Source organism: Opisthocomus hoazin, chromosome 4, assembly GCF_030867145.1.
Source record: "Opisthocomus hoazin isolate bOpiHoa1 chromosome 4, bOpiHoa1.hap1, whole genome shotgun sequence".
Classification (NCBI taxonomy): domain Eukaryota; kingdom Metazoa; phylum Chordata; class Aves; order Opisthocomiformes; family Opisthocomidae; genus Opisthocomus; species Opisthocomus hoazin.
The window spans coordinates 31,753,646-31,769,531 of record NC_134417.1 but is presented as its reverse complement, the minus strand read 5'-3'; the positions used below and the strand labels follow the sequence as shown (position 1 = coordinate 31,769,531).

General features: G+C 40.2%; 1 protein-coding gene across 10 annotated transcripts in view; it reads right to left on the bottom strand.

Moving 5' to 3' along the window:
• The window catches only part of TNS3 (tensin 3), a 250,157-nt gene that overhangs the window by 171,383 nt on the left and 62,888 nt on the right, over positions 1-15,886 (bottom strand). For 9 of the 10 annotated variants that reach the window (XM_075418527.1, XM_075418528.1, XM_075418524.1 and 6 more), the window contains one exon: positions 3,048-3,085. In XM_075418527.1, coding sequence (XP_075274642.1) covers positions 3,048-3,085 — 38 coding nt within the window. Of the gene's footprint in view, positions 1-3,047; positions 3,086-7,038; positions 7,337-15,886 lie in introns of all 10 variants that reach the window. The other variant, XM_075418529.1, reaches the window with a different exon arrangement.

The window sequence follows — 15,886 nt, the reverse complement described above, 5'->3', positions numbered from 1 at the left end:
GCTAACTCCCTCAGATACTGGATACCTCTCTCCATGATGGTCCACTTGCTTGGATAATATACAACATCCTCACTGAAGGGATACCTTTCCCTGACGCCTGACAGAAGTCAACTACAGAGGCTGAAAAAAAGGCACAAGCCCTCAAGTGCCTTGTCAATGTCCCCTTCCCTGGCCAGGGATCCCAGCTGCTTGTCTTCCCTGCCTTTAATTCGAAGCCACTGGCCTCATTATCCCAGCATCGGAGCAGCCAGGAGCAGCTGGTGACAATGTGCTCACCTGGACGACATCTGAAATCTTGCTGCACATCTCACAGCTCACTCGGGGAAGAGATCAGGTGATGATCTCTGGCTCTGCCTCCTTCTCCTGCTCCCATGATGGCCCTGGTTCATCATCATCCCTTACACAAAAAAAACAGTTCGCCCAGTATTTCTTTTTCTGTATAGGGGTGACTGATACTGGCATGGGTTGGTTTTCTGGTTTAGCTACAGTGCCTGCCGCTGGGATTGGAGCAGCTGCGGCATCCGCCATGGGGGCTGGGGCAGCCACGGTACCCGTCAGTTTGTTTTCCCCCTCTTCCCTTGAGAGCACTGAATAATGTTGAACAGGGCTCGGTAGGCATGGGCCAGGCCCCAGCACATCGCAGTGATTTGTGTGTTTCTGGAATTGCCAGCATACTTTCTCCAAATATTTTACTAGTTTGTCAGGATTCTGCACTTGTTCAGGGGCGAGGTTCAAGAACACACGAGGTGCCTACTGTCCTAGACACTTGCCCATACTATCCCACACACCCTGCCATTCATAGCTATCTGGCCTCGGAGCAGATCTCTGCACGATATTTTTAAATAGCTGTTTAACCCTAAACAAGACATGAAAGGTATTCAGGAGACCTGGCAATAGGAGCATGCTGGCTTGAACATCCCATAGATACTCAAAATTCTCAAAAGCTCTTATGACTAGCCTGAAGGTGAAAGGAGCGGTGAAAGGGTGGAGGAAAGTATCCCCTCAAGTCTTCCCCATAGAGTGGGTTCCATTATTAATAAATTCCAAGACATAGCATCCAAGGTATGGAAATGACTGCAATGCTGCTTACAAATACATGCCTAACCTCATGCCCAGTGATGTTATCATAAGTTGGTATTACACAGTACAGCAAAATCACAGTCCTGATCTTTTTTCCCCCAGAGACAACGAATAGCACTGCAGGGAACACATACAGCAAGTAATGATTTACATACCACAACCACGTGACCAAACAAAGCAACATTTTGACCAGCAACTATAACTAATACTAATACAATAAATGCGTATAACCAACTATAACAAAGTTGTTTTAACACTTTCCAGTCAGCCCTGCCGTTATCCCAACCCTTTGGTCCCCATGCTGGGTGCCAAAAAGGACTGTCGTGGTTTAGCCCAGGACGGCAACAAAGAACCACGTGGCCACTCTATCACCCTTCCCCCTGGTGGGACGGGGAGGAGAATGGGAAGAAAAAGGCAAAACTCGTGGGTTGGAATAAGGACAGTTTAACAGAACAGCAAAGGAAGCTAACAGTAATGACAATAATACTGATAAAAAGAACATACAGAACAATGGAATGCACAGAGCAATTCTTTCAGTGCCTGATGCTCAGCGCGCTCCCGAGTCATGATTAACCTCCACCCTGGCAGCTTCCCCACTGCAAATGGAGCATGGCATCACATGGTATCCAATATTCCACTTGTTTGGGCAGTTCGGGTCAGCCCTCCAGGCGGTGTCTCTCCTGTCTTCTTGTGACAATTAACCCTATCCCAGCCGATCCCAGGACACTACTAAACTGATTCCCTTCTACTTCCAGACCACCACTACCATGGTAATTATCAATCACCACCATTACTATAGTGTTATCACTAATCATTATTGAATGTACATAATTGAAAATCTTGAAAAGGCTAAGACCTTACTTGCGAACTTTGTGTATTTTATCATCTTGTTTCATGAAAAAAATAATATTCTGCGTTTATTCAGCATACTACATAACACAGTGATCTTCAAATGCACAGGTACCATTTCCACTCAAAATGGGAGATGCTCAGTCAACTGACAATTGTATTTACTAGGATTTCCCCAAATGCCCTGACAAATCTCCAAGTCCTTCACTAAGCAGAGGTTCCTCTCTTGAATTCAGTTGTATTTCTTGGAAGCACAAACAAATCATCGCACAAGGCCAAATATCAAGTTAATAACACAGGTAATAGGACTAGATCCATGATATACAGAAGATCAATGTTCTAACTACAAAAAGCTTTATCTTCATAGACAGGAAGTACTAATCAAAAGTTTGAGTTTAAAGCAGGGAATATTATCCCGTGAGGGTGGTTCTGGTAAAATAAAGCCCTCCAAGGCTGCAAGATTTAGGCTGCAACACTGTACATCTCTTTCATTTACAAAAATCCAGAGCTGGGAAAATTTTAAGTCATCTGAAACCAAGGAAGTAATAACCTCACCCCTGTGTGAAAGGGACTCGGAGTTTTTAAAAACTAACAAAAAACTAGTAACGAAACTGAACTGGGTGGAAACTATCTACAGAGACACTGAAGATAAATTAATAACATGCTTATATTTCTCATAATCCAATACCAGAAGTCTGCCTCTAAATCTGTGTGCCGTAAAAATTTTATATAGACACATATATAGGGGTGTGTGTATAAATACACACACAGGTTTACATGTACGTAGGTGCATGTGTATACCTATATACGCACAACTTAGACACTTTTTTCCTTCTTCTCTGATAGAACTGTCTGGTTTGTATTTCACCCACTTAACCTGCTGTTTTCAACTTGAAATATGTCCTCTTGTGGGAGCAATGAGAAGCTCAACCACTGGTGCAGATGACATAGAGACCTGGTTTCATTAATTGCAAGAACAATACAGAAAGAAAAGAGTTTTCTTTGACAGCTAGGCATCTTAATTAGTTTATAATTAATTAGTTGATACAGCCTTTGTAGTCTCAACTTCAAATACTTGTGGATCAACAGCAAGAAGGGAGGCAAATAAATATGCTTACCTTTTCTTCACATTTCCTGTGGCAGGCATATTTGCAAACTAAAACAAAAGCAAATAAAATAGATGAGTAAAAGAGCAGGTAGATTCTCCCCCCCATTTCTTTAGATCAACTTTCCACTAGAGATCTGTCTAAACTCAAGGCTGTATATATAAAAGTATTTACATACTTCAAAACAAAAAACTTTAAAAAGAAATGCATTTAGTTTTTATGCATTCCTGAAAGATTAATTACAGCAGTGTTATCAGATGTGTGCATTTCATCAGCTTATGATAACGTGTGTCTGGTTAAACTTCAGGGGCTGATAATCTTGACACCCATCTTTACAGCTTCAGGTGCACCAGAAATGCTACCATAAAAATAACACAGATAATAAGATCCAATTGTTCGCAGTGTAACCTGTGAATCTTAGTCATATCAGCAGTACCAGAGATTTAAAAACAGGGTGACTTCAAACTCACAAGCAACGACTGTTCAGACTTTCATTTCTGATTGCAAAACACAGTTTACACAGCGTTGCAGACATTACTTCTAAAAGGTAAGCACTTCATTTCTTCTAAATTCCTGCTGACTTCACAGCAGGAAATGATGAATAGTACTAGCAAGTTCAGATTCAGAAAACAGAGCTTAGCTTACAAAGTAGCCAGATGAGCAGCGATGCAACTACAGCGCAACAGCGTAACAGCTAGAATCCAACACAGGCTGGGTTTAATAGATATTCCACCATTTATATGCACTTCCTTCTTCCCACTGAAATTTGTTTTATTTCTATGCAATCTCTATTGTCTTGGTTACTGTGAGCTAAGTTGTGTTTTAAATTCAGAAAAAATTTACTTATTTAATCTCCAAGATCAGCAAGCTGCAGAATACCACAGAGGTTTATCTGGAAGATTAACTAGAGTCTAACATTAGACCACTTAAACTGAAAGTCATGCTCATTTCTCAGTGCTTCTACAAAGAGAAAGATCTTCTGCAGCCTGACCCAACAGGAAAGATACAACTACAAAGACCTGAGGTCAGTAAATACATGACCATGCCCATTTCAGATTCAAGTGCATCAACTGTTGAATGAAAAACCCTCATGTTCCAGCCACTTCTCAGGGGGAGTGAGGCTTACTGACTCATTTTCTTATGCAACCTTGTAGTTGTTATGCTCACTTATTTTGTCCAGGTATAAGTTAGGAAGAAGTTCTTTGTTCATAGCGCTTCATAGGATCAAGATTCTTTTTTCTAAAAATGTATTAGTGTTCACACAAATACACTGCTCTAACTATCAGCACTGATAATAACCACAATATCAGTTCCATTTGCTTTAAGGTTGATGGTATTTGTAAGACAGCTTTTAATCCATGAGGAAAAATTTCATTTTCTTTTGCATGACAGCATGGGGGATGCCCAAATTCATTGTGATTTCATGCACTGAAACTGTTATTTAGTAAAATCAATATCTTAAATCAGCATGATTAGCTTTGACTTTGCAAAAGGCTAACAGATACTCTAAAAATACAGATGCACGCTAGCTGTTTCTTCCACAACCTACTTTGAGATCTCCTGCAAAACAATGAAACAAACAAACAAGAAAGAGAGACAATCACAAAAAGCAAAAAATAAAACAGTGAATCTGTCACGAAGCCCCAAAATTACAGACAAGGTTCTCATCTTCTTTACTGATGCTGAAGCCTAGATTTCTGGGGGGCAAGATGAAATACAAAACAAAAAAAGATTTCATTCCACGACAACTTCCATGATTTTGCTACTGGCTCATGCAAAACCAAATCACAAATGTCACCAACGATACACAGAATCTTTAATACAGACATAGATATCAGTAAATGCAGCCAGAGAGTTTATTCAGTTGACATGTACATGAAAAGTCAGAGTTTGCTGGTCTTGTGTAACACAAAGTACTGTCTTTGCTGAAAAGAAATGAGTGAAGTCTGATGTGAGTTTAGTCTGTATAGCAACAACAAGACTGAGTCTTGCAGCAGCATCCCATTCAGACTCGTAAGCAGCGCAGAAAGACGGCATACAAACTCCAGGCATAATTAAAAGGAGAATATAAACCAAGCATTGCTGTATTTATGAGCTTCAAACGAAACAAAGACTAAAGCCTCAAGAGGTAATTAGCTAAACACACATCAGGCAAAGCTCTGACTGAAACAAACCACGTATTTTTTCAGGTACTTATTCTGAGGATAGAGATCCGATTCATTCACAAAGACAGCTTCCGTCCTCCTCAGGATCCAGAAACGCACTATCCATATCTAACTCCAGAACTTTTCTGGATTACACTGAGTGAAGTCATTACCTTCTCTCCCTCATTGTCTATTAAAGCTGATTATGATACTAAAACTGGCTAGAAATAAGCACTCTGAAATGACATGACCGACTGTCCGGATGGTGGGAGCAAAGAAAGCATTCCTTTGTGCTCAGAAGTAGACAGGAGATTCTCCCCCTTCCCTCTTGGGTGAGCATCAAACTGCTGATTGCATACACTGCTCCTAAGACGCACACCAGCTACATCCCAACCACAGAAATGGATCCCCCAGCATAACAGATCCAAACACCAATTCCCTTTTCTTGACGGGTCTGAATTTCACTAGCAGACCAAATCTCTGCCCAGAACAACAAAGCCTTAAAATGACTGAGCCCATTTTGATGGCCTGTTCTTGGCATTTACCAGGTGCTCCAGGGTTCAAAGCATTTTGCGCAATCTACGTACATCCCACTGAGGTACAGCAAGCGTCACAAGTTTCCATTTGCTGGTAAGGTAATCTTTTTATGTATGTAAAGATCTATATAAGGATGTGTGTGTGCATATAAACATTTACATATATATACACACACATGTGAACATATGTACTCACGTACACACAATCCAAAAACCATGAAGGTCTTGTCTGTAGTAAACATACAACCACTTCCTAAAACCAACTGAAAAAAAAAAGGCAAAAAAGAAAAAGGCTGTTAGCGCAGAACATTACTTGGGAATTAACAACTGATTCGAAGAAAGTATACCTTGGAACACTAACCTGCAGCCAATTATCAATCTCCTACCAACAGTTTTATTGCTAGCGTGGTAGAGTCTTGCGAATAAAAATTCGAGGTTGTTTTTAAAGTACAGGTAGAGTTAAGTCAGAGTACTTTTGAACTAATTTGTCCTTCTATTTTCTTGTCTCCTCTATTTCCCATACCCTCTGTCCCTCCTTCAGAGGGGAAGGGGGGGGGAAAAAAAATAGAGGAAAAAAATATAAAAACACACACACACAGGAGGGGGTGGGTGGGTGAGTAACCAGCACTATTTGAACAAAAGGGAGGTATCAAGAAAACACTATGAATTGGGTATGAGAAAGCTTGCAGGCACATAGAAGAAGAGTGAATGGAATAAGAGGCAGTAAGAGCCATGCTGCAGCAGCCACAACTCCACAAGTATCTGAGCATACAACCATTAGCAGAGAGAAGCACCACTGCCTTTCCCAGCATCCTTTTACAAAGCAATTCATACAGTTTTATCTACTATAGCTGCTAACGTCATGAACAGTGAGAGATCCCTTCACCAACACTAATAAACTAACCACTTAGCCACAGAGAAAAATCAATTTGCTTGACATTTTGTTACTTAGAATTCATCTTGCCGCAGCTAATGCTACCACCTTGCAGAACTGCCCTGCCTGGATAGCTGCACTCCTCCAGCCCAAGGCTGGTTTTGTCTCAGCCCAAGCATTTACAGTACTTGCAAAGAAGTGGATTACTTCAATCATTAGATTGCCACAGAGAGTGAATCATCTTTCAATATGCCAGCTGTTTTTATGGAAAGCCTTGAACCGTAGAGAGATGCATTTTCAAAAAAATTTCTAAGGCCAAAAAAGCAGTATTATACCACAGTAGCGCAACCCACATCTTTTCAGTGCAATAAACATGCATTTTAAAAACATATAAACAACTGAGCACACTCACAGCATGTCAATTGTTAAGGAAAATACATGCAACTTACAGTTAAAAGATCTCAACAAGCAGCTTCTACCAAGTGCTGGCATTCTTCAGGCAGATCTTACGGGAAACAGCACTCAGATCTCTTCAGAACTACAGCCCAAGCGTATTCAAATTTTACAATGTGCCCGAAACACTCTGGAGGACTTAACTGATGTCACACTCAGCAAGGCTACTTCAGTTCTGCAGCTGAACAGCTGAATGTCTGCATCCCACACATCGGCTCTCCTCAAATACCAGACTTTCCAAAATTGTGTTTAAGGATTCTGGCATCAGTTCCAAGAACAACTGTCCCAAACAGGCTGGCAATGAAATAGAGGTCAAGACATATTTAGTCAATTTACTACACTTCAAAACAGTTCCTAAACAATAGCTCCAAGAATCCTTTTTTTTTTTTTTAAAGCAGGAGAAAGTGGGGAAAAAAAAAAAAAAGACATTTCTTTGCATCAAAATGAAGATGTGTTAACTCCTGAAAGTTAACAATATTGCTGCCAGGGTAAAGACAGAAGGATAAGCATAGTGAATCATATTTTTCAGACTTAAGTTCCAAAATTGAAAGTTATACTTCTTCCATCCAGGCATGTAGGATGCTGTCTAAAAAACAGCAATGTATTTACAAAGAGAGCACTTCTGTATCACAGAATCACAGACTCACAGAATGTTCAGGGTTGGAAGGGACCTCTGTGGGTCACCCAGTCCAACCCCCTGACGAAGCAGGGTCACCCAGAGCAGGCTGCACAGGACCGCGTCCAGGCAGGTCTTGAATATCTCCAGAGGAGGAGACTCCACAGCCTCCCTGGGCAGCCTGGGCCAGGGCTCTGTCACCCTCAGAGGGAAGAAGTTCTTCCTCAAGTTCAGCTGGAGCTTCCTCTGCTTCAGTCTGTGCCCGTTGCCCCTTGTCCTGTCGCTGGGCACCACTGAAAAGAGTCTGGCCCCATCCTCCTGACACCCACCCTGCAGATATTTATCAGCATTTCTAAGGTCCCCTCGCAGCCTTCTCTTCTTCAGGCTGAACAAGCCCAGCTCCCTCAGCCTTTCCTTGTAGGAGAGATGCTCCAGTCCCCTCCTCATCCTCGTAGCCCTCCGCTGGACTCTTTCTGTAAGCTAACCACACAATGATTTATGGTTTATCAGGACAAAGAGTTTTTCTCTGTATGGTAAGGGCTACTCACCTTGTCACATTCTGGCATTTAATGGACATACAGTATGGCAAAACATTCCATGTATTTCATACAAACATTCTGTCATGCTGTACTTAGAGTGAATACTAAAACACAACTAGTTTATAAGCACAAGCTCGCACTTAACCACAGCTTTTACCAAGTAATTCTCCATTGTGGATTTCTGCATGTTTGTTTTTAAACAACTCTATGTATGGCAAGGGTACAAACACAATAATTCAGAAATCCTCTTGGGGCAGAAAGCTGCATATTAATAGAGAATGTAAGAGATGTAACTCAGTTTAATACGTTACTAATCCCTAAGAAAGACCACTTCTCCCAAAAGCATATACTATACAGCTCTTGATATTCATTTTTAACTTCCTGGTGACAAATAATAAATCAGGACACTGAATGACAGGCCTAGCTGCTTGAAAGATGCTGTCTTTCCCTTGGCATCTCCAACTCAGCTTCCTCAAAACAGACACATGCTATCACAGCTATTTTTTGACAGTAATAAAAAAGTCCTTGATGGTCCGCAGCAAAATGTAATCTAAACCAAGCATATAAAAAGATACGTGTAATCAAGATTTGTTTTTTATAGTTCCCCGATTCCAGTCTTCTCTCTTAATACCAGGGAAAGATGGGCGTCAGAGTGTCTCAGGAGTGGCAAAGCCCAGACATCTCAGCAGCTAGGCTAGTCATACCACTGCTGAGCAACATCTCCCTCCTGCAGGTAATGCTTTGCACAGAATCCCAGGTCTGTCACATGCTCTGAAGAAAGAATGTTTTCCTTTTTTCAGAAAGCTGTTTTAAGAAATGCATAGCAAGGCCACCACAACAGGGTCTTCTTCAGGCAGAGCTTGGTACAGAAAGACATCCATGACCAAAATGTCCCAAATTGAAAGGACTGTGCAACTTGCTAGCCATTTATATTTGACATGGGTTTAATAACACTGTGATCAAATTATTAGAAAAAACTCTCACCAACACACACTTTTCTGCTGATCTGTTCCTACCAGCTCTGCAACAATTCAACTCAAGATAAAGATCTAAAATGAAAGCAGTATGAAAAATAGACACACAGAAATTATCAACGGCAGCATTAAAAATAAGATGGCATGCAGCTTTGCATGAGGCAGAGATACCTTTGGGAAGGGCGTGGGGAAAGAGTCCTCTAGCTGGAAATACTGGGCTTTAGCTGCAAAAGTAAACACTTCTATTTTTAAGAAGTTATCGGAGTCACATGCCAAAGATGTCGCAAGTCTAACAACCACACTACAGCAACAACATCTGCTGGTGCATTTCCTGTGCCTCAAGCATTTTCCTAGAGATTTTTTTTGTTCTTTTCTCGTATTCAGCCAACCATTGTCTCTCCATCTGAGTACTGCTGCCAGCACTTCGTGACAAGGACTGCAGACACTGTTTTTGAAGATGAAGGCTACAAGACAGTTACAGGAAATTTGTGCAAAGCTTCAGCAATTTTACTTGGGGTGGCCATGCAGTAAGGAGTGTCGTGAATGAGCCTTCTCACAGATGAGATGTTCCACTTGCTGTTGCTGACAACAGCAGCAGAAAAATCTTTATTAAGAGAAAAATATTTTGGCACTACTGCTGCCTAGTCTGCCTGTTCTTTTCCTTTATGCCCACCTTCTTCCTGTCTTGTAGGAAGAATCTTGACCGCGAAGCTTTTTGGGTTTTGTTTTAGAGGGTTTTTTGTTTGTTTGTTTGCGGTTTGTCTGGGTTTTTTTCCCTGTGGAATTTATAGTCTAACTTTATCTTTTTAACTGCATCCTGAAAACTTCTGGGTGGAGCTTCTGTTTGTTTGCTGCTTAATTTAATAGACGCTGTCACAAAAAGGGAGAACATTAGCACAGCGAAAATGTTTTCACATTTTTAAAATAAAGTACTTATACAGCAACTTTTTCTCATCTTTTTAAGCCACACTTGCAACTCAGGTAGGAAATGATTAAACCTTAATCCAGTTTGAAACTAAACCTTATATTTAGGCCTCCTCCCTCCAGCTGAACAGACAACTCCATGTTGCAACATTTCATCCACAAAACCATTTTGACCAGACTATGGTTTACTGTAGCCACCAACCTGCATGAAACCAAAAAAATGGCTGCACTGTCCCCAGATTTTTCTTGCAGCTGCAGACAGTGCACGAACTACAAGATGTCGAAAGCCTGCACGTCTGTAATGAATCTTGAAAACATATCCTGCATAAGTTATGCTGAGAGCAAGGATCAGAGAAAAATAAGAGATTGGCTTAAAATGGGTTATCTTCAAAATAAGAAAGCTGATGTTAAAAATTTATTACTTGGATAAGACCTAACTGGCCTGGAAGTTTTGATCCACAGCTGTTCTTCAGCTCTTACAGAAAACATTAAGCGATAAAGACCTTCACCCCAAGAGAAAACAACATAGGGTATGCAAAGGAGGTCATCAACATGGTCCTTCAAGTACTTCTACAGCTGTAAGCAAGAGTGTTTTTTAAAATCTCACTAATGACAATAGGTGGGGACTCTGCATAAAATCCCGTAACAACTTCTTCTTTCACCTATTTACAGGGTTCAGATCCTGAATGTGTCTAAATGGAGTTATGTTTGAAGTCCAGTTTAGCTTCTTGAAGTTTTCTTCATGTATCAGAGCAAACTCTTCAGCATTACTTGCAACAGATTTAAAAGATTTCTTCACCCATCTCTTCTTTATTTGAACTTTATCTTTCTATACATTATTTTTGTCTCCAATGGTGGTTCTGTTCCCTCTCCCTCCTCCCCCCTTATTTTGAAGCCAGTTAGAAGCATGAAGTTATAGCCAAATGCATCGATTTGAGGTTCCTTCCCCCACACAGCATATCAAGTTCATCACACTCAAATTATATACTCTAACGATGGCAGCATTTCATTTCAGATTTTTGGGTTAGAGCAGATAATTCTAACTTCGTTTTACTCTTAGGAATTTTGGGTTCTCCTTCAAGTGCGCTAAGTTTATAAAATTGCACGTATACCAGATCACATAGCAGTCATTGGTTTTCCTGGAAAATGGGGGGGGGGGGGCCCACACAGGATCACATTTACTTTGTGCCTTTCCCTCTCCCCCCCTCCATTTATTAGCTGTAATTAACAGACTCTGCAGCTTCTTAGAAACTGCAGTGCTTTGAACTTTAAAATAAATTCTATAACGGTAAATTAAATTCTGGAGTGATTAAGTCAGTCATTATGAGGTAAAAAAACAGGGAACTCACCTCTTCACTACAGACCTCTTTCTGAAACATTATTTAATATCTGTGATGCAGCTTCACTGCTATGAACATTAAACATTCCACTAGAGGTTTTTGTCTTGGGTATTTTTTAATTTTTAAATTCGCAGGGATTTACCTCAGAGATTTGTACTCAAACTGCTCCCCCTCCCCCAGTTCCCACTGGGGTAACAGCATGCCTTCAAATGATGTCAATTTTACATGTTCTCTCAGCTCCAGAAAGGGCTGTGTTCAGCCAGGACGCTTATGTACCACTTGTGTAATGCCTACTAATTACAGTGGCTTCCTCTATACCTCTGCATGCCCCAGTAAGTCTTTATTCATCCTTCCCTTTCATGTCTTTGCTGCTGTTAAGCACATAGCTTCCACGTTTCGCTATCTAAGCTCTACGCTGAAATATGAATGCATAGCTTGTACAACTGTGTTAATTAGAGTACATTTTACTAATCTGGTGGAAGTTACTATTTGTTGTATGCATCTGTTGTCTAGAGAAGAGGGGCTGACCTTCCCAGGCTTCTGGTGTCACAGATGGGCTGCAGTCCACGTTTCTCTTTCCAGCCTCCTCCTCCTTCTCCCCAGAACAACACACCCTGTGTCACTCACACCCAGGTTAACATCTACCTATTTCTGAAGGGTTCCTAAAGACTTCTCTGCTGTCACTCAATCAATCCACGCAGTCTCCCTTGGACACCCTCCCATATGCCCTTCACAAACAAGGCTGACAGTCAAAAGAGATTTTACAGCAAGAGCCTGGGTCCCTACCCAACCCAGCCTTGCTTGGGCATTCCTTAATTCCTGTTCCTTGGAGTTCACAGCAGCTACAAGCTATAGGGGCAACAGACTGTGCTCCTTGGTCCTACAGCCTGCATATCCTGTTCTACATGCAGTTGTCTGTCATATCATCAAACGTTGGTCATAAATGAAAACATACAGTGCTAGCAAAGAAATTCTAGGTCTCATTTTCGCACAAGTCCATATACCTTATAAATTTGGAGATAATTAGCAGTTAAGTGCTTAGGAAAACAGTAAGGTTTTCTGGTCTTTCTTGACAAGGGAGCCATACATACAAGAGATCCATCATTACAAATCTTAAAACTATTAACCGAAACAGTTAATCTTAAAACCATCTTAAAAGCAGTCCCACAGAAGACAATATACTTTGCTGGATAGGTGCTCAAGAAAACATGCAAGTGTACATACAGACATCACACAGAAAGCAAGAGTGGTAAGATGAAAAACCCTTTGGATTTTGTGACAGTCTTTTCATTCTTTCAAAGATCTCCTACATTATAGTGTTAACATAATTATATGGGTACTCTTATTGTCATAATCAACTATAAGATGGTTAGGTTATATGAATGTTGATATTACAGTTCATATACATCTTGTATATAAGATATGAGATCTATCCACCTATTGATCTTACAACAATTCACCCATGTAAGCACCTGGTAATACAGGATCTTATTTCACAATGCTCACTCCGCAGAAACCAGGGTGACACAAACACCCCTACCCCACAAACACACACTACACGCTTCACCATCTAGAGCCAACTGTCATGCCACTGGCCCAAGCAGGATACAAATTCCTTCGGCATTTCTAGCTTTCCAGTTTGCCTGCCAGAACTGTAACCACAGACATGCTTTGTACATTATTAAGATTCTAATATGTAACAACTGACCTTAGCACTTACTGAAAGATAGATTATATAAAACCACCTGCTATCATATAAGATTAAATACACATATCTACACACACAGTATGTACAAACGAGCCTTAAGAAAGGTTTGTCAGCTTCAAATCAGTCTCAACAAAAATGTATTTTGCCTTACCAGAAGAAATGAACATTTGATTCAATACAGAGAACTCTCTATATTGGGTAACTCCAATTAACCAAAATGATATTTTAAGTGGATTGCTAGCCATGACCATAAGCACAATCATAAACAAGCAGGTGAATTTCAAAGGAAAATATCAAACCTCTTTAGGAAGAAAAACAGCTCCAATTGTCTTCGAACCCTGATCTATGATCTGTAAGTGGCTGGAAGTTCTTGACTACACACAGATGTTGTAATTTGATTAGAAAATGTACTATCTACTACCACTTCATCCTACATGCTCAAGGAAACAGTCCAGGACTTACTTACTGTAAGCCAATCAACACTTTTATGAGACCATATGTTAACATGACGTACAAGCCAGAAGTTATACAGATTAATTTTAAGCAAAGAAGGTGAATCGTATTCTTTATTACGCTTAGCATGCACACAATACCACGGTAAGCCTTTCTCTGCTCACAATGCAGCTAATGGTACACACCAATGTAATTTAACACCTCTTTCGCTAGCATTTCTACACAGTTCAAATTATCAGGAACAAAGCAAAATTCACATGTAGTCAAACCATCAAGAAAAAAAAAAACTTTCAGGAAAAATGCAAGAACCTGAAGAACAAAAATTCTACAAGCACTCCTACTGGGATCACTCTAACACATACTCCCAAAACCAACACCTTCATGGCTAGGCTAGATTAACAAAAAGACACTCAGTTCATTCAAATTACCACTAATTGCTGTAAATTTAGAATCTATTTCATGGAATGCTTCATATTGTATGTAACGACTCACTAGCAGCACCTAAACTTACTAACTTAATAGTCAGCTAGAGAGGAGGCGAGTTTCATCAGCAGAAATGTGTAAGGTCTTTCAATTCTTCATACTTACTTCACCCATCAATGCTCTAAGAGCTAGGAAAAAATACTGCATTATTTAAAACTACTCGAATTTCCCAAAACTGGTCTCCAGTTCTCAAATAGCCAGAAAAGTACCATCCTACAGATTGGGAAGATTCAGAGCATCTAAAAAGCTCTCTGTTCTACATTAACAGTCATCTGATCACAACACAAAACAGATAAATGATAATTTTAAAAAGCAGAGGAAAATGAAATAGAAATAAGAGAAATTTATACTTCACACATATAAAAGAAATATAATAAAATAGAAATTCACATGGAAAATACATAGAAATTACATCATTCTGACAGTTTGTTTACAAATAAAGTAAAACACTGCATATTCAGTATTTAGGGTAACTAGCTTTAAAAAAAATAAAATCAAAAGGCTTTTGTAACACTGCAGACCTTTGGCTAACTATGTAAATGTTCATGATTAGGATGTGTATCTGCTTAGCCCTGAATTAAAGTGAACAAGGAGTCATGTTGCCCTTGGTTTACTGCAGAACGTGCAGACAGTCTAGAAATCAATCAACAGCTCTTTGTCCTTTCTTCATAATGAGAAGCTACATCAAAGACACAGGCCAGCTACAAACATGTTTACCAGGCAAGGGAGACAGCCAGGAGCTTCCCCTGCTTCAAAACTGCCTTTCTTTTTTGCCACTGTTTTTCTAGAGCTTGTTAACAGTAAATTCACAGTGACTGAGTAGGCTTTCCTTGAGGTGGACTGAAATACACAAGGACAAAGGGACAACATCATTCAAGCGTACCTTTCAGGCAATCATTCATTTTTCATGGAAAGGTTTTAGGCACTAGATTCCAACCTGACCACGAGCAAAGGACACAGCTTGCAAGACAGGACTAAACAACACACACCCAAAATTACTGCAACATACTAATAAAAACTTAGCTAACCAATAAAACACCCAGTTACAGCTTTTTTTTTTTTCTCTTTACAAGTCGATGATTCATTGCTAGATAAACAGCAAATACTACACAGTGACCAACCTGGAGCCTTTCCCCTCATTTCACTTGACACGTAACTCTCCTTTACCTGATTAAGATACTATAGTCTGGAAGGAACCTGCAGTCTGTACAAAGAGCTATTATTTTCTGGGGAGAAACTGCTAAAAAAGCAAGATATTCTCATTAATACACAAAGGAACTTTATTTCTTCTTAACTAAAGGCTTTTCTTCTCCCTCCCCTCCTCCCAGTGCCAACTTGCTCACTTTCATTCAGCAACATCAGGGAGAATTTACCAGAAGCAGCAACACCAGGATTTGGCTCTGAAAACGCTGGTTTATTTTTCTCCATATTTATTAATAGAGTCTCACAGTACTAGGGTACATTTCAAGTACTGCAGTGCTGGCAAGCAAACAGACAACTTTTAGTTCTATCTTATCCAAAACTCTGCTTTATAAAGCCCATGCTGTAAGTTAAAATACAAATGGGTTCTTATTAAACTGCAACTACTTGGTGTCATCACTTCACTCTGTGCAACTCCTGTTGCTCCCATCCCACAGGGATCCATCATCAAGCAACTAACAATCAAAATGTACCAGCAGCAAAGGAGGACAGTGGGTCTGCCTGGTGTTCACATCAACAAGAGGGGCTATGCGATACTATCAAGGGGCTCCTTTGGAAAATTGAACCCAGAAACCTAGAGAAAATTATCCCAGACTCACCCAGATAT